General features: G+C 38.6%; 1 protein-coding gene across 5 annotated transcripts in view; it reads left to right on the forward strand.

Moving 5' to 3' along the window:
* Positions 1-7,579, forward strand: part of LOC130914404 (transcription factor HIVEP3) — a 107,164-nt gene extending 99,585 nt beyond the window's left edge. For all 5 annotated transcript variants that reach the window (XM_057833565.1, XM_057833562.1, XM_057833561.1 and 2 more), the window contains one exon: positions 4,057-7,579. In XM_057833565.1, the coding sequence (XP_057689548.1) occupies positions 4,057-4,683 (627 nt within the window). In that variant the 3' untranslated portion in view covers positions 4,684-7,579. The remainder of the gene's footprint in view (positions 1-4,056) is intronic.
* The last annotated feature ends 18,069 nt before the right edge of the window (positions 7,580-25,648 follow it).

Consider the following 25,648-nt stretch of genomic DNA (forward strand, 5'->3'; position numbering starts at 1 on the left):
GCACCTCATACCCGCTGTGAAGTATGGGGGTCGATCAGTGATGCTGTGGGGCTGTTTCGCTTCCAAAGGCCCTGAGAACCTTGTTAGGATGCATGGCATCATGAATGCTTTGAAATACCGGGACATTTTAAATCAAAATCTGTTGCCCTCTGCCCGAAAGCTGAAGATGGGTCATCACTGGGTCTTTCAGCAAGACAATGACCCTAAACATATGGACAAATCTACACAGAAATGGTTCACCAGACACAAAATCAAGCTTGTGAAACATTATAGGAGAAGATTAGGTGCTGTTTTGTTGGCAAAAGGGGGTTGTACAAAGTATTAACACCAGGGGTGCAAATAATTGTGACACACATTATTTGATTTCAAATAATTATTTCTTTATGTGGGATTTTTTCCCCACTGAATAAATGCACTTGAATTGAAGTTTGGATTTTTCTCTTTTTTTCCATTAATGTCCCATATTATTTGAATTATATATATATATATATATATATATATATATATATATTAGAAGCTAAAAAACACATCTTAACCAGGGGTGCCAATAATTATGGAGGGCACTGTATATCGAGACTGCGTGCATTCTACTTTGATGATGGAAGGCTGGACTTATGCTCCACCTCCGTTAATATTTTTCTATTAATTTTATAAATTTTGATTTATTGACCTGTTTTGCACATGCACCAATAGTTTTCAATAAAACCAGCAATGGAATCATGATGTCGTTTTTATTGCGATTATTTAAGTTTTATTGCGATCACTATCTGCAATAAAAAATGAATGACATACTATTTTTGTTTGTAAGTACTGTACATACCTTTTAGTATTTCCTTGTAACAACAAAATCCGTGTCAGCCCTTCTGCTTTCAGCAACTGTAATATTATTTGTAATTTCATCTTGTTTTGGTCACTCAAGTGGCCGGCGTATCAATCTACACCTCACATCATCACAGGCTGACAGGTTGTTATAATTTTGTCAACGAATCATCAACGAAGTGATAAGAACAATGATACATTCTTTTAGGTATATCGTTAGGTTTAAATCACATCCTTAACTTCTTGTCTGCAGCTGGTTTCGATTTAAGGCGTATGGCGAGATAGATCCACACTGGCGCTTTGAAGCCGGAGGAAACCATATATATATATAGGCGCTTCCAGGAGTTAATGCACAGCACAAAAAGTCTCGGAGTCTCATCTACGTCGTGCTGAATCCATTTTTAGAGATTCCGTGGGTTCCTCTGGTTTGATTTAGCAGTTTTACCTTTTATCAATGCACTGCTTACTTTAACCGCAGTTCATGTTGTTCTGTCTAAACCAGAAGTTCGGAGCAGAAATTGTCGAAAGTGGCGCCGCCCATGTTTTGCTCAGGAAACTTGTCTATAGAGTGTACCTTTTTGGGTGCGGCTAGATATTAGTGTCAATAACTAACATGACTGGCTAGTCTTTGCGTTAGAGACTGGTTTTCTGAATTTGAAATTTCTAAAGGAGAAGGACTCGTACATCAAGATATCACCATATAAGGCAGTGTTCCCCAACCTTTTTTGCACCACGGACCACTGTAATGTGGGCTTTTTTTTTTTTTTTTTTTTTCCAGAAAATGGCAGAAAATGACGGTAAATGTAGAATAACACATCGAGGCTATAAAATGAATATTAAGTGCAGGGGAAATGTCAGTCACCATACACTGAATCAACCTTTTTTTAACAGCGGCCTCTCCTAAAATTTGTCGGCAAATACCTGTGGTTGCACTCATAACGAGTTCTTCTCCAATTGTGAAAAAGGTTCACCATGAGGTATGATGCTCTCAGTGCATTCGCTTTTGTTGCCTCGTTTGCTAGCTTTTAGCCATATATTATGCAGAATGGACTTGGTTGTAGGCTCCTCTTCTGCCTCAGCAGGTGGCCTTTTCCCCGTAAAAAAACTGTCCAAAGACGTCGCCGCCCGCAGCACACATCCAAAAGCAGCTAAAGTTTCTGTTTACATTGTGTGCAAACACCCGAGTAATTGCGGCCAACCACTAGATGGCGACCTATACAAATCTTTACTCGGATTAGTCTATAAAATAGACAGGGATATTGATGTGTCAAGAGCCACAGGCCAGATTGTAGTCCTTAATAAATTATTTATTTCTCTGCGGCCCGGTAGCAGATGCGCCGCGGACTAGTAAGGGATGCTATAACATATTTGCGCCTCCATTCTCTTATGGCCATCTCTACGTATTTTCGTTTTATGCCAAACATTCAATAATTTACAGTCAATGTGTTCTGTGTGAGGTCAAGATGTTAAAACGGTATTTGAAAGCAAAGGCGTAGGTTTGCATAGGGACTGTAGGGACAAAACACTAGCAACTTTTCAGGATGCTCAAATTGTCCCCACCAACTTTTAAGCTACCTTATTTTCATTTTATAATGAGTTCAGTTATATAGGTAATTTAGGTTGCCTTCCCATATGTTGTAAGGATACAATTAACCTTACCATTATTAAGGAATTATTTTCATTATGTTAAGACTTATATTTACCCCTTTTTCACTTGCTCAATGTGCTAGTCCATTTTTCCCGCTCAAACTCACGTTTGATTGGCTGATGACTTGACCCTCCTCCACACGCACACACACGCACCGACCCGACAAAAATACAACATGTCGCCAACATGCCACCTCCTCCGCCTCTTCAAAGAGGAGGGATATCAGAAGTTTTTTTTTCAGCCAGCAGCAGCCACTGTAAGTATTGTAAAAATACTAGGGCTGTCAAAATTATCGCGTTAACGGGTGGTAATTAATTTTTTAAATTAATCATGTTAAAATATTTGACTCAATTAACGCACATGCCACGCTCAAACAGATTTAAATGACAGTACAGCGAAATGCCCACTTGTTAATTGTGTTTCATGGAGTTTTGCCGCCCTCTGCTGGCGCTTGGGTGCGACTGATTTTATTGGCTTCAGCACCCATGAGCATTGTGTAAGTAATTATTGACATCAACAACGGCGGGCTGCTAGTTTATTTTTTGATTGAAAATTTTACAAATTTTATTAAAACGAAAACATTAAGAGGGGTTTTAATATAAAATTTCTATAACTTGTACAAACATTTATCTTTTAAAAACTACAAGTCTTTCTATCCATGGATCGCTTTAACAGAATGTTAATAATGTTAATGCCATCTTGTTGATTTATTTTTATAATAAACAACTACAGTCCTTATGTACCGTATGTTGAATGTATATATCCATCTTGTGTCTTATCGTTCCATTCCAACAATAATTTACAGAAAAATATGGCATATTTTATAGATTGTTTTAATTGCGATTAATTACGATTAATTAATTTTTAAGCTGTAATTAACTCGATTAAAAATTTTAATCGTTTGACAGCCCTAAAAAAATACGTCAATGTTATGGAGGTGGGGAACACACCATTAATTTTGCTACATAAATTTAGCTACAACCTGCATCAGAGTTTGCATAACATTAAACTGTGTGAATTTGCTAACCTGCAAAACTCAAGTAGTAAGCTGCTTAGAGAGAAGTGTCCTCCGCTTTTGTATGTGTTTTCTGCTGTTAACGATAATTAAGCAGTGAGAAATGTTGTGAACTGAGGTTTACCCCCTTTTACCCAATTTTCATTTTTATTTTGTTTGTGGTCTTGAAGCAACACTTGGTAACTTTTCAGTTTTGGTCGATTATAGCGACGCTGGTGGACAAAAGCGGTAGTTTTTTGAAGACTGCGTTTCCCATTAGGACCAGCGCATGAGCGCATAGTGTCTTCCTATGAGTGGCGTAACAGAAAATAATTGAGAAGCACTGGTATAACTCAATATAGATTTATTTTGCAATGATCAGTTTGCCTATCAATTAATTAGGTTCATATTCGTGAAAAATTTAGCCCTGACCCTCGCTCACCCAATCTGTTTGGTCTTATTAATGGCCCGTCCCCAGCAAAAAGTGTTCATGCATGTTATGCTGTTATATCGTCACGACCAATATTGAGCCCAAACCTACACCCTTGTTTGAAAGACATTAGCATGATTGCTTGTTTCTGTTCTCCATCTACAGGACAAAAGTGGCAGTGCAGGGGACGTTTGGTCATCGTCAGAAACCGAGTTCCCACCTGTTCTTCGCCTTTCCACGTGCGAGAGTTATCCTGGCCACAGAGCTGCAGACAACATCTTCAGCCATCTACCCATGCACTCCCAACATGCCAATGTCCCATATCTGATGATTCCCATCGGAGGGATTCAAATGGTACGGGCCAGGCCAAGGTCCAATCCTTCCACCCCTTTGTCCCCAATGTCTCCTTCCTCGGAGGGGCCCTCACCGGCCAGGTTTGACTCATTCTGGGGCGGGACCCCAGGACCTCACAGCAGTCAGACTCCTGGAAGTAAGTGGTCGACAGACTCCCAAGCAGCTGAGGGCAGCCAGTCAGGAAGGTGCACCAGTGCACAAATCATGTGTTCCAAACTGGAGTTGGAGACCACGGACTCAAAGCAATATGGCAGCTCACGAAGCTCCGCCCACACATGCAGGCGTGCTACTGAGTCGAGCGAACGTCACTTTGAAGACGTCTGCGAAGAGACGTCCTTTAGTCTCACAGCTCCTGCGTCCATGGGCCTGAGTGAACAGCCGCCAGAGGATGAGGGCAGAGCGACAGCGGACGCAGCGGGAGAAGATCAGAGCACCTAATTAGATGCATCTCCAACTTGCTTTATGAGTCGCTCCATTCGTCTTGTTTTCCAATTGCTTTCTTTTTTATACAGTTTTCAATACTATTGTTAACTTAAATGTTTGTTCTTTGGCAATATTCAGGTTTGTCATAAAAGATGCACTTTTTTTCTTTGTGAAAATAATGTTTCAGTAAATGTATATATAAGAATTATATATGATCATGCCCTTCCTGTATCTCTATCGATACCGGTAAGCCAACGTCTGTTTGAATATGTGTCAGAGTAATACGAACATGTGTAAATGACCAAAATCTTAAAAAGAAATCATTTTTGATTTTTTTGTTTTGTTTTTCCAGTATTACTCCCAATTATAGTTACTTGTGCCTTTTCTGTCCAGGTTTGTGTTTAAAGGTGTATAGTACAGTTAGAAAATGAGAAGGCTGTGAAATTTTATATTGGACTATTGTGTCATTAAGGAAGATTTATATTCGGTGTTCTGTTATGTTCTTAATACTGTTGCTTTAATTCCAGGGTATCCAAGAGTCACGTTGATGATGTATATTGAAGGAGCAGCAGAAACCAGTCAAAGGAAATGCACTGAAGTTCTATTTTTTATTGTAAGAGATTTTGGATGAGGTATCTCTTTACAGGCAAGAGTGCTCCTTATTTATTGCTATTTGATGACAATGGTCATTGTTTTATTTTGTACTCTTTGTTAAACAGAAAAATATACGTTTTTTTGTCTTACTTTTTTTTTTTTTTCATAATGTCCACGCAATTAAATTGGGGACAAAGATGAGGGATGAAGTTTGACTGGTACCGGCGGATCAAGTGCCCTGCAAATTTCCATCACAACAAAATTTGCAGTCATTGGGGAAAAAAATAAAAATATTGCACCAAGTGCTCTCTGGGTTTTACCTTTTTTATGCAATCAATGTTTTTAAAAGTATGGCATTCCAAAAATTTCCCCTGAGATAATGTACAATGTGTTTTCAAGATGGTGAGAGATGAAGACGTGGAAGTATGTTCCCTTCAAACCTAATGTGATAAAACAAGTTTGACCACCAGGAGTCTATGTTGAGCCACTTAAAGGTTAACGTCATCGTGTGTGCAGCATGTCATGATATGAAGCACAGGAGGACAACAAAATAAACCAGAGGTGCAGTGACGTGCGGTCAGGGGAGGCAGGTGAGGCAGAGCCTCACCTGTCATCATGACAAAAAAATAATTATAGCATCAAATTTATATTAATATTTGTCCATTGCTCTTTATGTATAACTCATTTCAAACATTTTTTATAGTCAAAATCGCTGAATTTGCCAATTTCCTGTTCAAATAAAGAAATGAAACGAGAGGTGCGGCAGCAACGAGTAAAGCCTCACCTCTGATTGCGCAATCCATAACAAACTGGGTTGATACATGGAATTGGAGCGTGCTGGTTGCCGTACATCTGCATGTCGCCATTATAATGTTTCCAGATACGTTTATTTGACCTGATTTTCCACAGTCTGGCTAATGTCTTTAACCCTTAAAGTTTAATGTTTGTTAGCGATATATTTAGTTTTGCTGATGGGAAATGAAACCACAGTGAAAAGGCACAGCTTGCGGCAGATAGTACTCTGCCGCACTGAAAGGGGGCGTACGTGAAACTGGACTTTCCGTCAAGAGTGGACGCGATTAACACCACACCGGAGCTAAAAGGTTTGCTTCAAACTGCGGGACAGAAGATAACTCGCGCTTTTCAAACGGACTGGTACACCCGAAAAGACTGGCTATGTGGCTGTCCTTCGAAAAATCGCCTTTGCTGCTTTCCCTGCCTTTTCTTCTCAACTTGTGCCAATGTCTGGACTAACACGAGATATTGTGACATTAAAAAACTACCACAAAGCCTCAGCAAACACGAGAGCTCGACCATTCACATTCAAAGCCTGATTGCTTTAAAAACTTTTGGAAGCTCAAGGATCGATTTGGCTTTGACGAACAGCGGAAGCTCAACGGTAGCATCCAGAATTCTAAGGTAAAGAGTTTGAAAGACCTCATTAATGCACCCTGCATCCTAGCTAAACAGGAGTTAACATTTCGTGGTAACAATGAGCGTGCAAGCTCTTCTAAACGTGGCATATATGTAGAACGATTACATGGTTTTGCTGAGAAAGATGGAAGGTTAGCTTGACAGAGCATTTGGACACATCCACTGTGTGTTCTGGCTTGTCAAATAGAACACAGCGATCTAATTGAAGCAATCCTCTCCATTGAGGCGGAGAGATTTTTTTTTAAAGTAAAGGAAAATAAGGAGGACTTTTACAAAAAGGGCGTAGGTTTGCATAGGGACAGTAGGGACGTAACACTACCAACTTTTCAGGATGCTAACATTGTCTCCACCAACTTTTAAGCAACCTTACCTTTTTTGCATGATATAATGTTCAGTTATACAGAGAATTTAGATTTTTCAATAGTTCCATATGTTGTAAGGATAGAATTGACCCTACCATTATTAAGTGAATTATTTTCATTATGTTTATGTTTGCTAATAAAAACCAGACCTTTATTCAGGAAGTTTTCAAAATGTTTCTTTAGTATTTTTTGAAAACAAAGGTTTGAATCGAACAGTGTATCATCTGAACCAATGCACGTAAAAGTTATTATCAGTAGATAAGGATTTATTTTGCATTGATCATTTTGCCTATTAATTAATTAAGTTCTTATACATGAGAAATGTGGCCCTTTGCCCCCTTCATCCAATCTGTTTGGTCTTATTAATGTCCCGTCCCCAGCAAAAAGTGTACCTATAGGCAGGTTATGCTGTTATATCGTCCCTACGAATGTTGAGACCAAACCTATGCCCTTCCAAAATAACACCGGTTTTTGTGGTGAAGGACAGGCGCAAGACCACAAACAGTTTTAATTTCAACTTTATAAAAAAAAAAGAAAAGAAAAAAAAAAGAGCTTAGACTAAGAAAAATACAATAGAATATTTAAAAACTAAATTTTGGCCTTAAATAAAATATTATTTGTTTTTCTTTTCACACATTTTGTTTAGCATTCTGTAATAAATTGATTAAAGTATCAGAATTAAAAGTTTTAAAAACAACTGAATATTTCACCAAAGGTCATAATTGAATTCTGTGGCTTTGTACACCACTCTTTACTCTCATTTATGTTGCATGAATTATAGAATTGCGACGGCCAACACATTGAGTGTGTAGAGCAAATGCACGTTATTTTCTTACTTTTACGTATCGATAATATGTACCGTGTGTGCGTGTTTTGTGAAGAATGCTGATGAGATATGAAATAACCAGTTGCCAATTGAATAAGCTACCCTTTTTGGTTTATATATTTGGAAATCTGACACTAAAGGAGTCAGTGCCTCACCAACCATGAACCTCACCGCACGTCACTGGGTATAAGGATATTGCTATATATTTATATTCACACCAGTGCTTCTCAGTTATTTTCTGTTAAGCCCCTCAACTCTGTAAATAGTAATTTTTTTTCTCTAAAATTGTTATTATAAGTACACCTCTGCATAATATTGTGTCCTTTTTAATATAAAAGAGAAAAAGTAATATAGATCAACTTAAATTATGTACAATTTTATTAACATTGTTTTGTTTTTTAACAGAAAAGACTTGAAGTGCACAAACTTGCCTGCAATTAGCGACATTAACTCATGAGGATAATATTGAAAAAATTTGACCGAAAAAACAGAACTTAATAGACCAAATATGGCTGTGTCATTAGACAGAGTGACAGTTTTTATTTTCACTGCAGGCAGTATCAGCTCCTTTGCTACGGTGTGAGGTTATTTTGCACTGAGCAGCTTGGTATGCCACCTTATATGACACCTAACAGTGCTCACTGGTTTACTGATGTGACAATGACAAAGCGGGACGTTTGTTGGCAATATTTTGCACATTTTCACAGAAAAAAACAAACCAAGCGGCTTATCAATGTGATTGGGGTCTAATGTCTTTAAGTGACGCCCTAATTGATTTGGCTTCCAGCTGTCCGCTGCAAACATTTTTAGACACAGTAAAAAGACTGGTCTTTCCTCGTCTCCCACTGTATTAAAAGTCAAAGCCAAAAGCGACATACGCTTCGTCATATTTCCTCATCTTAGGTCTTCATATCTCCAATGATCTTTGCTGTGTGCTCTTGTTTGGTTCAAAAATACTGCACACACTCTGAAAATGAGAGCGCCACTGCCACACACAACACTATTGAGAAGTACTGATTTACACTACTGAAACTGAACAGCAGAACAAAGAATAGCCAGCGCCAGCAAAATAGTCAAGAAAACCACAACTAAGATGGCTCAAATCACATGGAAAGTATATTATAACACTGAAATTCTACACAGTTTCCTACCTTGATTTCAACAGGTTTTGATCCCTGAGCTAATAAAGATGTAGTTTAAGTGACTAGCCTCATCAAGTGTTGAAGCTGAAAAGTGCAACAGAATTAATGCTGAATTTAAGATTCTTGTGCAGGCCTTTGTTATGATTTTATAATTTGCTGCGTGCTAATGAAACCTGGGCACGGGTGTGGTTAGCACGCATTTCTCACAATTCGGGGATCAAAGTTTCCTTCTGTGTGGAGTTTGTATGTTCTCCCCGTGCCTGCATGGATTAGGGTTAGTCCTCCTACATCCCAAAACGTATGGTAGACTACCCTGCCCATAGTTGGCTGGGATTGGCGCCAGCACCCCTATGACCCTCATGGAAATAAGTGAGTAAGATGAAAAGAGTAGGACAACAACTAATTGGAGGTCCCTATTATTTGAAATGAAAAACATTTAAATAAAATAAAAATCAGGATTTTTTTTCTTTAAAAATGATGATTTCTCAATTAAATTTAGGTATGTTTTTTAATTAATAATATTTAGTCATCATGGCACATTAACAAGACTACATTATGATGTTACTACCGTAATTTTTGGACAATAAGGCGCACCTGACTTTAAGCCGCCACCCACCAAATTTGACACGAAAACGACATTTGTTCATAGATAAGCCGCACTGGACTATAAGCCGCAGCTCTCCTCGTATTATGGGATATTTACACCAAAAGATAATAACCGGTAACACTTTATTTGACATTGGTGTCGTAAGACTATCATAGACCAAATGAACCACCATGAAGCGTGAACCAATTGGCTGCAAAGCTTTATTGCTTCAAAAAGCTTCATTTGACAACACTGCTCCCTTGGGCGAGACACTTAACCTCTGCTGCCACCTGCTGTCAACACTTTTGTCTAACATGCCTCCTAGCATGCTTTGTAGCGCTACAGATGTAAATGACAAAATGGTCATGGATTGTGCTAATTATTACTGTTCAAGTGGTTCCATTAATTGCTAGTTATTGTATTTGGTAACACTTTATTTGACAGTGGCACCATAAGACTGTCATAACACAATCATAATTATGAAACTGTCATGAGCATTAATTCATGCGTATAACAGATGTCATTTAGTGTCATCCGGCAAATTATCTCACTTTTGAATGGATGTAAAAGGCGTTAGTGATAATTTGCCGGATGACACATCATGACATCTGTCATAAGCATTCAGTAATGCAAATGATAGTGTCATGTCATTATTATGACGATCTTATGACAGTCATATGACGCCACCGTCATATAAATAGTTACTAATTAAACCAAATGAATCAACAAATAAGCCGTGCTGTACTATAGGCCACATATTCAAAATAAAGGAAAAAAAGTAGCGGCTTACAGTCCGAAAAATACAATATTAAATTAGAACAGCTTTACAGAGGAAAAAAAAAGAATAGATCTGCTGTACAACTTTGTTTGAACTGTTTGTCCTCCTGTTACTTTAACGGTAACGCTTTCATAACTATAAACCTACTACGTAAAAGCCAATCAAAAGAACAGTGAATACCTTAACATTTTCAAATTAACTCCCCATAAAAAGTACTGTAATTGCTTATGACCTCAAAGTGATGTAAGGCTACAGTAACATCAACGTCAAATTTTTTTTCTGGGCACAATTATAATTATGAGCATTTCAATACAGCTATTGTGCAACACCACCCTCTCGACTCTTAACTCGACCATTACAGCAAGTGTGACAGCCAACCCATGGGACAATAAACCACACTGTCCCCTACACTGGAAAAGTACTGTAATACAGTGTATGTTCACACTAGAGATTGACAAATATGAGTTTTTCACGACCGATACCGATTATTAGTAGTTAGAGGAGCCAATAACCAATTTTTGGAGCAGATTTCCATTTACAGCAAAAGTTTAAAAATTGGCATTAAAAAAGTGAATAATGCAAACACTGAGCTTCATTTAAATGCCTAAAGGATGTTTATTGAATCACACAAATTAAAAAAAAAAAATAGCTCCAGAAGTGCCTGAATTTCCTAGACTCAGAGAAATCTCTTATAAAGTTGAATAAAAGGTTAGATAAAATAGCTTTCTGGAAAAAAGTGTCGTTCCAAAAAAAGATTAAATAAAAAAGTTTACGTTACTGACCCACCGTGCTGTCTTCATAATGCTAATTATTTTTAAACAAGATTAACGTAGAAAAATGCATGTCTTTATTAAAGGCTTCATTGAGTGAGTCCAGGCATATCCGCTCACTGCTGAGAACAGCAGCGCACACACAATGAGATGCCACAGCACACTATTGTTTAACAAGCTAAACGATGATTGACACATTCGGAGTCTTTAAAGGTAGCGCTGCCAAGCTTCTCCGGCGAGATCAAAGGTTAAATACCTGTCAATCATCGTTAACTTTAACAAGCAAAACTCGCAGTGCACAGCGCACAGCTGACCAAGAAAAGCAGCAGGAGGGAGAGTGCAGGCTGTACGACCATGAATCAGAAAAACAATATTTTTTAAAAATTAAAAACACGATCCTTTTCACCCGATTCCGATCCTCAGAAAAATGGTGCGATCCCTAGTCCTAGTTTCCCTAGTTGTTAAATTTTTGAAAAAAAGGCTGATATCGATATACGTCAAATTTCCAAATATCGGCCCGATATATCGGCTGGCTGATATCACTGTATCTCTAGTTCACACATACAGTACAATAAAACATCCATGCAGCAGTGTTTCTGGTTTGTCTGACTCTTGCTGTGGTACAACATTCCGTGGTAGAGTTTTGAAAACACGCTTAAGCAAGTTCAGGAACACTGAGCACCTGCTTCTTTTCCCTCTTTTTGGGGGGACATCCATACTGTTGCACACTATCTGGAGCCGGAGGGCGGCCTTAATGTGATGGGATGCCTATGGAGAGCTGCACATCTGCGCTCCTGAGGGAACTGAACTTGTAACCTGTGGAGCACGAATGTTTGTGAAATCTGTTCACTCATGATGCTGTGTGGCCAAGTCACACATTCTTCACATCCATGAAGAGCAACATGTTCTCCACGTATGACAGGAATTTTGTTTTGACGGAACTGCGATCTGGCGGGAAAAAAAAGTCACTGTAGTATATAATAATTTTTTTTTTTTTAATCCATCTTCTATAGCAGGGGTCAGGAACCTTTTTGGCTGAGAGAGCCATGTAATTACGTGAGAGTCATCTTTTTAATAACATTGTTATGCTGTTGCTAATTAATAATGAGTATTTCTTACCATTAATGAGACTTCTGGTGCTGCATGGTTTTGCTGATGGCTTCGTAGTCTGGGTGACACTTGGTGGAGTTAAGCTTCATGCAGGCGTTGAGATTGAGAAATTTAGGATGCGTCTCTTTTCATGTTCATGAAGAAGCACTACGAATCAATTTTTTCCCCACCATGCACGGCGCACCATCAGTGCACACCGAAACAAGTTTATCCATCGGTTGTTTTTTTTCTTTAGCGAACTCGGATTTTTGTCCCTTTCATAGTCAAAACCTTGCAATCATGCTAAACTGAGATAAGTTGCTTACGTCTGTTGACCCATCCAAAGCGAGAGAAAAAAATGGTGCCGCATTTACACTCACCGGCCACTTTATTTGGTACACCATGATAGTAACGGGTTGGACCCCCTTTTGCCTTCAGAACTGCCTCAATTCTTCATGGCATAGATTCAACAAGGTGCTGGAAGCATTCCTCAATCTCCTGCAGTTCAAACCGAGCATCAGTATGGGGAAGAAAGGTGATTTGAGTGACTTTGAACATGGCATGGTTGTTGGTGCCAGAAGGGCTGGTCTGAGTATTTCAGAAACCGCTGATCTACTGGGATTTTCCCGCACAACCATCTCTAGGGTTTACAGAGAATGGTCCGAAAAAGAAAAAATATCCAGTGAGCGGCAGTTCTGTGGGCGGAAATGCCTTGTTGATGCCAGAGGTCAGAGGAGAATGGCCAGACTGGTTCGAGCTGATAGAAAGGCAACAGTGACCACCCGTTACAACCAAGGTAGGCAGAAGAGCATCTCTGCACGCACAGTACGTCGAACTTGGAGGCAGATGGGCTACAGCAGCAGAAGACCACGCCGGGTGCCACTCCTTTCAGCTAAGAACAGGAAACTGAGGCTACAATTTGCACAAGCTCATCCAAATTGGACAATAGAAGATTGGAAAAACGTTGCCTGGTCTGATGAGTCTCGATTTCTGCTGCGACATTCGGATGGTAGGGTCAGAATTTGGCGTCAACAACATGAAAGCATGTATCCATCCTGCCTTGAATCAACGGTTCAGGCTGGTGGTGGTGTAATGGTGTGGGGAATATTTTCTCGACACTCTTTGGGCCCCTTGGTACCAATTGAGCATCGTTGGAACGCCACAGCCTACCTGAGTATTGTTGCTGACCATGTCCATCCCTTTATGACCACAATGTACCCAACTTATGATGGCTATTTTCAGCAGGATAATGCGCCATGTCATAAAGCTGGAATCATCTCAGACTGGTTTCTTTAACATGACAATGAGTTCACTGTACTCAAATGACCTCCACAGTCACCAGATCTCAATCCAATAGAGCATCTTGGGATGTAGTGGAACGGGAGATTCGCATCATGGATTTGGAGCCGACAAATCTGCACCAACTGTGTGATGCCAACATGTCAATATGGACCAAACTCTCTGAGGAATGCTTCCAACACCTTGTTGAATCTATGCCACGAAGAATTGAGGCAGTTCTGAAGGCAAAAGGGGGTCCAACCCGTTACTAGCATGGTATACCTAATAAAGTGGCCGGTGAGTGTATGTCCTTATGTCCTGCTGAAAAGTACGATACCTCTCATGCTTTTTTCTTATAGTCATCTTCTCAAAAGGGTTTCTAAAATCAGCTGACAACGCGATTAAAACGAGGGAAGTTTACGTCCTGATCTCATGCACACACATTGGCCGCTATTTTCAACAGCAAAATTCGGCAACCCCACTTGAACAGTATCTCTGCCTCATCTGCGTTGCCTATGTGATAGATAGATAAATATATAGACACAACGACATGTATGTTTGCCACTTTCACACTAAAATTACTGCGAACCGGCTTTCTAGTCACCGGTGACCATCGCTGTTTTACACAATGCGCTGTTACCAATCTGCACTGTTTGGTGATGTGGTGCTCTCACCGCTCTTACGTCCGGTTCTTCCTTCGGGGAGGTGGCGTAGTGTATAAAAACACATGGACGTGTCGGATGGCTTTTTATTGGAGACTTAATTAACACAAATAAAAACCAGTGGGGGACACCCAGCCACTCAACACAGCGCTCCCGCGCAACTCTCTTTCTACACCTGTCTCTCTCTCCACTTACACTCGCCCACTTCTTCTGCACTAAATTGGCAATGCCGGACATATTGAAACAGGACAGCGGCCCCTTGGTGATGCCGGTAGCAGCGCAAAGGAGAATAATGAAACTTTTTTTTTTTTTTTTTTTTAATAAAGAAAGATTTGTCTGCGAGCAGGATGCAGCCTTCAATGGGGCGAGATCTGGCTCGCGAGCCACAGGTTCCCGACCCCTGTTCTATAGTGTGCTTGCAAGATACAGCTTGAACTGGTCAACAATAAACGAACAATGCACACAAAAGATAACCATTCTCAAACCCGTTCACAGCAAAAGACAAATAGAGTCTTCAATGAAACCATCATGCGTGTTCGAAATGTGACAGAACCTAAAGAAAACAATCACGCACAAAAAGAGCTTGCAAACACTACAATAGAAAGCTGAAGCCAAGATTCGAAGTACAAATCTTCATCTTCATTGAATAATATTCACTAGTCACTGGTGTATGAGTTTTTTTTTTATTTTTTATATATATATACATAGAACAACTTCCATAGAAAATGGTTATGCTGTAGGTTAAGAAAAATGGTTAAAGAGTACGAATGGCATGATATTACTAGGAGGAGATGGAAAGTTTTTACTTCAAGATAAGCACAATTGTTTATAGCGAAGGAACAGTTTTATGTGTGCTGCCAGCATAGGCGAAGTTTGACTTTTGGGGCGGGGGAGCACAACATGCTGATGACCCCGAAAGGCACTGTCAGCAATAAAATTAACTTACAAGAATAATAAAAAAATAATAATTTTGACCCATTATAAAAATATCTTTTTTTTGTTCCATTCATTTTTGTTGTTTGTCTTATTGTTTTACAACTTTTATGGACTATATTTTACCGGAAAACTCTAAATTTTAAAAGCATATATAGGAAAGTCAATTACTTGCAATGACACTTTTCGGCCACTAGGAGGGCCTGCCCCCCCCCCCCCCACCCCCAGGACACCCCTTAATCTCCGCGTATGGCTGCCACATCCGTAAAGCACATATATGACTCTATTTCCTAGTAATTTTCAAGTCTACTGGAAGAGTCTTAAAAGGTGAATCACATAGTTACAGACAGTTCAGCATCAATCATTTAATACACAGTGTCAGACTGCAGACATTGGTATTATGTGCAATACCGTGTAATGTCCATAGATCCAACAATGGATAGGATATACAGTCGTAGTACAGGTCAAGGTTTGACTAAATACAAAAAGGAGAGTGGTTTAACATTTTTTTTAGATTAATTTCGTCACAAGACACACACACAAAACTTCCAAATTTTTAACCACAATAATGAACATATTTCAAATGGTTACTTAAGAGAAAGCATCCATGTAACAAATTTGAAATAAATGAGTGGTTTGAACACGTATTGGATGGGGGTCACGCATTGTGGCTCCATGCCACCTCCAGGTGACTGTGGGTGGAGTCGTTGCCATGACTTCAGAAAAATGGGAGAGGAGTGGTATAAGAGTGTCACACCAATGCAACAGCAGCACAGTGATAAACAACAGCAATGACAACACAGCTGCGGGAAACTTTAACCATTATGTCCTCTAATGTCAGCATTTTACTTCTAGTCACACTTTGGGAATCTCTGCAGCATGGTGAGTGCACTTTCATCATTTTTGTATGGTTTTGTTTACGATACTGTACTCCACTACTATAAATACTATCATTCTTGCTATTGAGTGTTGTGCTATATTTAATACAAACTTCACCTGCACCGCATTGACTTTGGGAGTGTCTCAGTTGTGGTTTTGAAGCAAATTTAGCTTGTGGATTGTGGTTGGATGATAGTGACTTGAAAAATGTATGCATAGTACAGTGAGTTCACTAATGTAACCATGTCGCTCATACAGTGTGCATGTTATGGCAGGCGAAAGTAGCAAAAGAAAGATTTTTTAAAAAAACAAGCTCGTCCATAATACTCTGATTACAATGTTCATTTAAGTACTCTTGGTCACTTTTGGAAGTTCATTATATTTTATGTTGATGGTGTGTGTGAACATGACGAAATTTATTTGTCAGTATGTGCTCCTTTAATTTGTTTTACCGTACTTGGGAATTCAAATACATCAACCCACTGTTCATTATACTTATCGTAATTTTTCGGACTATGAGCCGCTACATTTTTTCCTCATTTTGAATCCTGTGGCTTATAGTCAAGTGCGACTTATTTGTTGATTTATTTGTGTTAATAGGTAACGCTTTATTTGACAGTGGCGACTGTCAAAACACCGTCATAATTATGACACTATCATGGGCATTACTGAATGCTTATGACAGATGTCATTAAGTGTCGTCTGGCAAATTATGTCACTAACTTTTACATCCGTTCAAAAGTGAGATAATTTGCCGGATGACACTAAATGGCATCTGTTATAAGCATTCATTAATGCTCATGACAGTGTCATGTCATTATTATAATTGTCTTATGACACTGTCGTGACACACTGTCAAATAAAGTGTCACCAAATACCATAACTAGCAATTAATAAAACAACTGGTACAGTAACTGAAGAAATAATTAGCACAGATAGCACAGAACATGAATTTTGATTATTTACATCTGTAGCGCTGCAATGCATAATAGGAGGCATGTTGGACGACAACAGTGTTGACAGCAGGTGGCAGCAGAGGTTGACCGTCTCCCCCAACAGAGTAATGATGGCCATATGAAGCTTGGTGAAGCAATGAAGCTTTGCAGCAGCCAATTGGTGCAAAGCTTCAATCGTGGTTCATTTGATCTTATGACAGTCTTATGATGCCGCTGTCAAATAAAGCGTTACCGGTTAATATCTTTAGGTGTAAATATCCCATAATACGAGGAAAGCTGCAGTTTATAGTCCAGTGCGGCTTATATATGAACAAATGTCTTTTTCGTGTCAAATTTGGTGGGTGGCGGCTTATAGTCAGATGCGCCTTACAGTCTGAAAATTACAGCATATTAAAATATAAAATATATTGTATTATACTTTTAAAATCATTTTTACACTTTGCATCACTGTCTAATAGTAAGGCAAGTGACTTCATGTTGAAAATGAAAACTTATCTTTTTATTTTTTATTTTTTGCTAAATTGTTTATTTTTTTGGTTACTGACAGGCTCTGGACGCCCACTAATGAAGGCTCAAGAAGTGCATGCCAGTGATGAGGTCCGAGCAGTGACGTTAAGGAGCAAACGTTGTGCGTGTAGCAGTGTGCACGACTCTGAGTGCTATTACTTCTGCCACCTGGACATTATATGGGTCAATACGCCCAGGTGAATATGAGGAAGTGAATGATTTTTTTTTATGTTAGTTACTTGGAACCAAATCTACTTTTATCATTTTTGATTGAATAGGTTGGGTGTGCAAAGAATTTAAAGAGCAAAATCTTTGCGAACGGTAAATGATCACTTTGACTGTTTGTGCAGTAAGACGACACTTTATGGCCTCGGTGGCACAAAGGCACGACAACGAAGATCTGCAGGCAGGTGCACTTGTGCTGACCTCGACGACCTAATCTGTACTAGTTTCTGCTATCACAGGTGAGTGCGTCACACATTGATTAAAGCATGATTCATTTATATGTGTTGTCACTCTGCATTTGCTTTATAATACTTTACTTTAATAGAGATAAATATAAAAGTCTATGAAAAAACCGTACCGTATTTTTCTAACTATAATTCGCAGTTTTTTTTCTTAGTTTGGATGGGGGTGCGACTTATACCCTGGAGCGACTTATGTTTGAAAATATAAACACATTTTTATATTATATCACCTGTTATTCGCAAACTTGTAACTCGTAACTTGCATCCAGTACTGTACACTTAAGCCTGAGTTATGCTTCTGCGGCAGACCTACGCCGTCAAGGCAGACCCGATTTACGCCTCTCTGCCGTAGCCTGACGTGCAGCTTAACAAAATTCTGACTACGCGTCGCGTCAACGCGTGGTGACGTGACGCAAATGGACTGTGTGACTGGTCCGCTTAAACTGTTGTTTCCGGTTCAGCGCGAAACCACCGCCATTTACAAACATTCTTGCGCTAAAGACCACCTCCGCAACCGTCTTTTGCATCGCCTGCACCTCAACATTTGTATGATCAACATTTGTTTTTCAATGTTGATGAGCTGATGATCCACATCAAGCGTTCCATTTCCGTTGGCATTGTTGTGCAACCGGAAAAAAACTAGAAGAAGTCGACAAGAGTCCCCCAAAACCGTACAAACACAACGCCACACCCCGCTAGTGGCTTGGCGGTGAATCACAGAGCAACGCGTTCCCTTCCAGCAGAACTATCTGATGCTCACTGAGGCCGTAGTCTCTACGCCATAACCGCAACGCAGAAGCATAACTCAGGCTTTATTTAGCTTGTTGTTCTCTATCAGTGTTGTTTTCGTCAACGATGGCAATAACTAAAATATTTTGTCAATGAACACTTTTTTCATGTCGATGACGAGACAATAACGACGTGTTTAGGGAGACTGAAACATAGTTAGCCTGAGGCCAGTTTTCGTATGACGAGATGAGAACGAGACGAAAATTCACCATAGTTTCTGTAACATGTTCACAATATGTGACAATTTATGTGTAGTTAGCTAGCTAGCCATCGTAGCAGTGTCTGGTTGTGTCACGCATGTGACGTGCTTCAACCCCCTAACTCACCAGTGCAGTGTCCTCACCAGTCTCAAGGCTTGCAAACAAGGTAACATTTGTTTTCTTATCTTGGCCAGAGAGAATATGCAATGTTGCTTTAACCTTTCAAGGGCTGTGCTGAGTGATCATCACACACTAAATGTAGCGTAAGCATAACGTTCAAGTAAGCATTAGGGTAATGCTAACAGCAAGCGTCCTCTTAAAGTTTTGGCCAACTTTAAAAGAAAATTTTACCTATAGTTTGTATTCGTTCAATATGATTAAATGAAAATAATGTACTGATTTCTTGTGAGTGTGCATTATCAACAAGTTGGCGTTGTCCTTGTAGACGCTACAATATGTGCTCGTCTGTCAATTGTTATTCGAAATAGTTGGAAACCTTTATTTACTGATTTATTTTTGGAGTAAATTTTTTTTATTTTACTGACGAAAATTTTTTTTGTAAACGTCAACTAAAACTAGACGAAATTAGTCTTGAGTTTTTGTCAACAAAAACTAAATGAAAACAAATACATTTTGAGATGATTAAAATACGGCTAAGACTACTCAGTCTTATTGTGCAAAAGGCTAAGACCAAGACGAAAATTAAAAGGGCTGCCAAAAACAACACTGTTCTTTATTTGTATTTTAAATTGCCTTTCAAGATGACATGTCTGTTGTTGGTGTTGGATTTTATCAAATAAAATTTCCCCAAAAAATGTGACTTGTTGTATATACTGTATGTTTTTTTCCTCTTCATTGCGCAGTTTTTTGGCTGTTCCGGCTTATACTCAGGTGTGACTTATAATCCAAAATATACGGTAAATTAACTGTAACCAAGTGTTCCTTCTTGGTCTGTTTGAAAAAATTCTTACAGTCTGTAACCTTGAAATGTCTGAAAATACTGAGGACATCCTACCTGTCCGCAACCCAACCAAAATGGCTCTGTGCGCCAATTCTGGCTCAGGACCAACAAGTTGAGGATAAGATCGCTTGTTATGGTGATATAATGAAAGTCAAACAAGGGCGTAGGTTTGCATAGGGACAGTAGAGATATAAAACTATCAACGTTTAAGCAACCCTTCATGCATTATATAATGATTTCAGTTATATACTGTAGGTAATTTAGATTGTTTTCCCATATGTGTTGATGATAAAACTGACCTTACCATTATTAAATGAATTATTTTCATTATGTTCAGACTTCCATTTACCACTTTTCACTTGCTAAATTTGCCGATTCATTTTTATCCCCTCAAACGCACATTTGATTGGCTGATGACTTGCATTTATTTAAAATGTATTTAATTATTTTCTACATTATTTATTTTAAAATATTTTCATTTGCAGCCTATGCAGATTTTTTTCAGATAATCATACATAATCATAGTCGTGGTAAAAAGTTTTAATCTTTTGTTGAGTCCTGAAGGAAGGCTCCGTTTTTGTTTATTCTTGCTATACCCTAAGAAGTTTTTTCAGTTATATTTAATTTTTTTTTTTTTTTTAGACAGACAATGTTGTGTGGTCTTAAAACAAATGTTTTTTTTTTGCATTCCTGGGAAGTTCAATACTCTGTAAGTTAATACAATTTAAGTTATGTTCAAGTATTAGGTTACACTGCCTTCTAGTGGCAACAGTTAATACTGTATGCAATAACTCGTCTAACATGGCTGAATCCAACTGCTCCCTGTTAAGACCAACATAAGGTATAGTTTTGTTTGAGCTGTTGTTTTTGTTTTTGCATTTGGTATTTAGTTTAGAAGAATATTTAGCAGGTTTTCTTTTGTGGGAATATGTGTTTAAATGGTTTGTTAAGAGCTTTGTAAAAAGAAGAAAAAAAGTTTGCAAAGTTTGCATTTTATAACATTTAAGATAGCTGACTTTTGCTATGCAAGTTAGCCAATTGTTCTTTTGTTGTACTTACATCCTCAGTTATATATTTTATTATACTATTTGAGGCTAAGCTCGGGTATTTTCATCTCATTTAATTTTAAATACATTTAATGCTCTTTTGAAAGTGCAATCTTAGCAAGCCAAAATAAATATTATTGCAAGCATAAACACTTGCTTCTTATGTTTTACATCTAAAATTTATTCTGCAAGGCATTAAATATTTGTAATCCGATTACTCGATTATTCTTATTATTGGGAATGGCGTGGCTCAGTGGTAGAGTAGTTGTCCCCCAACCCAGAGGTTGTGATTCTCTGCCCTGATGAACTTGCCTAAGTATCCTTGAGCAAGATACTGAACCCCATATTGCTCCTAGTGCTGCGTCACCAGTAGGTAGATGGCAATGTAGCGTACAGCGCTTTGAGCACCTTGAAAGGTGGAAAAGCGCTATACAAGTATAACACCATTTATTCGAACTAACTAGTATTATTTATATAATCGATAGCTGCAGCCCTATACAAGTAAATACAAATTTATTTTGCATTGATCATTTAGCCTATCAATGAATTAGGTTCATATTTGTGATAAATGTAGTCATGTGTCCCGTTCGCTCAATCTGTTTGGTCTTATTAATGTGCCATCCTAAGCAAAAAGTGTACATGCAGGTTATGCTGTTATATTGTCCCTGCCAATGTTGAGACCAAACCTACGCCCTTAAAGTCAAACATTATTTTGACTAGGAGTGGTACAGTGTAGTGTGTTATCATTTTTATTTTTGTCTATTCATAATTGTCACTTTTGCAGTGCCCTGTGCATGTATGTACACATGCTTTACAGTAGTTCATGATCATCAACCTGATGATCTTGCGAGGAAGAAATATTTTCTAAAAGTTGGCTTTTTTTTTTTTAAGCTGACTGAGTCTATTATATTTCATGTTCTGAAAAGATTAACTTTGCTGAGTAGTGGGCTTTAAGGGGTTAATTATAAACACTTTATAGAGCCTGTAAAGATAGGAAGTGCAAAGTTACTATATAAAACACCAAGAAAGAATATGATGTGTAGTGTTTATGAGTTTAGACAATATCCAGCAGGATCAATGATTTGTTTGATTTGACAATATTTTCTTTCCTCCGAAATGTACGTAATATGAATGTATTAATCCTAATTCCTTTACCCACAGTATAGACAATTCTCAAAGTAACCATTTGACCTAATTGATTGTCATTCACCTGTAAATACAACCCTGTGTAATAATTCTGTCTTTCCCACAGAAGTGTAAAAAGCAGGTCCAAGAAAGTCCACAGTGTAACAGACTGAGAGGGAAACAACAGTCTGTGAGGCTAAACATCCGCCAGGCAGTACCTGAATGCTTGATGCTGCTGCGATGGCGAAGCAGGAAAGGAGTTGACAGATGAGTCTGATGAGTGAAGGTAGAAAAACCGATAAGATATCCGGCCAGGAATCTGCAAAATGACATGTTTTGCAAACACACCATGCAGAAGATGAGAAGTATCAGATACAGTATAGAAGGAACTTTTCCTCCAGGTATCAAGTCTTGATTGTCCTGTGCAGATGGAAGTCGGGCAAAATTTTTTTTTGGCTTATAAGGTTGTTCCTGTCAGTCACACAATTTTTTATTATTATATTGTAAAATTAGTTATGCTTCCTAATCAGGGGACTTGTGATCCATAATAAAAATGTATGAATGGTATATTGTGGCAATGTTTATGTCTTGTTTATTTTGAGTTTATAAGTTCCCCATCAAATGCTTGTTGTTCTTCCTTAGCAAGTTATCGAACAGATTTATTTAATGCAACACTAGGTAGCTTTTCAACCTTTATAAAATATTATCATAACATTTGTGATAATATGTCGACTGACAACTAGTTGAATGACACTTCTTTTATATCTTGAGGGGGCCTGTATCGCTTTCACCGGCACTAATTAACTTTGAGGAGGGTGGCAGGAACCCTGCCACACAAATAAAACTACAAATGTGCTGACTGCATAACGGCATGCGTCACTTCCCCCTTTCCCCATTCATTACAAAGATGGGAGTCGATGCGAATTCTGCAAAGACGAAAGAGAACAAAAGAGACAAAAGTTTTGTCTGAGGTGGAACAAAAAAAAAAGCCCGGCTTACGCACCCGTCAACCAAACTCGCCAGCAATGACAAGTTCGGGTGGAGTGTGGTAGCCACATGGTTGCTAACCGTCATATGCTATTGTTTAGCCACAACTGGATACATGACCTTATTACTATTTGTCCTCCACACAGCCGCTGGAAATAGAAATGTTGTTTAATCCATCTGCAGGCGACCTGGAGATTGATTTTTGATCGATCGATTGATGGTTTTACAACACTTTGCGGGTGTGCACTTGTCGTCATGGGAAACACAGGCGCTGGTAGTCATGGAAAACGCAGTCTTCCTTAACGCAAAACACTACCGCTTTTGTTCACCGGCGTCACTAAAATCGACCCAAACTGAAAAATTACAAAGTATTTCTTTAAATGTCCCTATACATTTCCCATTTATGATTACAATATGAATTCATCATAGTTAATTTACAGTATTTTGTTTCCCATAAAAAAGTAACACCCCTTAAATGTATGTTTTGGTTGCTTGTTTATCCGACTTTGACCTTTCCTGTTTGCTTTAGTATAATGTATTACGTGACAACTGACTCAAAGGGTTTTATGTGTTAAGAACATTTTTGGAAGGGGTGGGCGGTGGCAACCCCAATGAGTCTGCATATGGGGGATAGCAAACACATCTGTGACTTCAAAAGGAGGCCCGGGATGGATGAATGATCCCGGAATTCTCCACTGAATCAATAATAAGTTGACTCTCAATTCAGCGGCCGTTGTTATCGCAAGGATCCCAGCAAAGAATGTAGTGTTTTGTAACATTGCTGAAGGGGTTGAAAGGGAGGTACATAATGGCCTGTCGCCCCATGTTTTCCTGTGATATGCTTGGACTGCGCATACCGTGCGTGCACACATGATCGGGTTGAAAAACACTCACAGATAATTGACCTGCAATCTAATGACTGAAGAAGACGAGCGCTAACCTGCTTTTGCTGTTTGACCAAATAACTTGTATGATCAAACACTCTCAGAAGTCGATATTGACTCATACGGTTGTTTACTCTGCTTCATTGCACTCTTTTGAGTGGCCTTTCTATTCGCTTTTCTTTGACGCAAACAGCCCAACACACGTGAGTCAGTGAACAAAAGAGAAACATGAATTGTGAAAAGTAAATAAATAATGTGATCATAACAGCAACAGGGTTGAAAAAAAAAAAAAACAAACAAACAAAAATATGTTTCTTCTTAATTAGAACTCTGTCAGTGGTGCTGGCTCAAGAACAACACATGAACAAGAGAGTACATCAGAGGCAAAAATGCTGCAAGGATAAACTAAACACTGTAAATTGATTTGTTTGACATTTGTATATTAAACTGGTGTTCAGAATTGCAGCAATTCCTCCCAAAATATGTATATCAAATTGTGATTACAGTTATAATTTCGAATGAAACAAGCATTCTTGTAATGAACATTTAAAATGATTGATCGGCAACAAAATTCAAATCTTGTATGCATAAGACTTCACTGAAGAATTTACTATGGTTCGAATTTTTATTTTCAATATTAGCGTAATTTTCCCACTATAAGGCGCACCTGACTATAAGCCGCCACCGACCAAATTTGGCACGAAAACGGCATTTGTTCATAGATAAGCCGCACTGGACTATAAGCCGCAGCTGTCCTCACTGTATTATGGGATATTTACACCAAAAGACATTAACCGGTAACACTTTATCTGACAGCGGCATCATACGACTGTCATAATACCAAATCAACCACCATAAAGCTTTGCAGCTAATTGGCTCAAAGCTTCATGGTGGTTGATTCATTGCTTCAAGAAGCTTCATTTGGCTATCACTGCTCCCTTGGGGGAGACAGTCAACCTCTGCTGCCACCTGCTGTCAACACTGTTGTTGTCCAACATGCCTCCTAGCATGCATTGCAGTGCTACGGATATAAATAACAATCAAAATTAATGTTCTGTGGTAATTATTTATTCAGTTACTGTTCCAGTTGTTTCATTAATTGCTAGTTATGGTATTTGGTAACACTTTATTTGACAGAGGGGCCATAAGACTGTCATTAGACAATCATAATTATCATAATTATGACAAGACAAGACACTTTCATGAGCAATTATGAATGCTGATAACAGATGTAATTTAGTGTTATCCGGCAAATTATCTCACTTTTGAATGGATGTAAAAGATCCAAGCTGGACATAAATGGAGTGAGTGACATAATTTGCCGGATGACACTTAACAACATAAGCATTCAGCAATGCCCTTGATATTGTCAAGCCATAATTATGACTGTCTTAAGAGGCCGCTGTCAAATAAAGTGTTATCTATTAACACAAATCAATTAACAAAGAAGCTGCACTGGACAGTGAGCCACAAGTATCAAAATGAAGGAAAAAAGTAGCAGCTTATAGTTCAAAAATTATGGTAGGCTACTTTTCACCACTTTGTTCTAAATCAAGAAACACTTCATTATCAATTCAAACATTGACTAAATAGGTCTCGAGCTAGGTAACGTGGCTGCAAGCACTTTTTCTATAGTCGATATTACTCTGGCAATAACAAACAATACAAAAATAAATATTACCTATAATGGAGTTCAAAACATACACTTTTTGTGGTTCAGACTTA

The sequence above is a fragment of the Corythoichthys intestinalis genome, chromosome 4, assembly GCF_030265065.1.
Source record: "Corythoichthys intestinalis isolate RoL2023-P3 chromosome 4, ASM3026506v1, whole genome shotgun sequence".
Classification (NCBI taxonomy): domain Eukaryota; kingdom Metazoa; phylum Chordata; class Actinopteri; order Syngnathiformes; family Syngnathidae; genus Corythoichthys; species Corythoichthys intestinalis.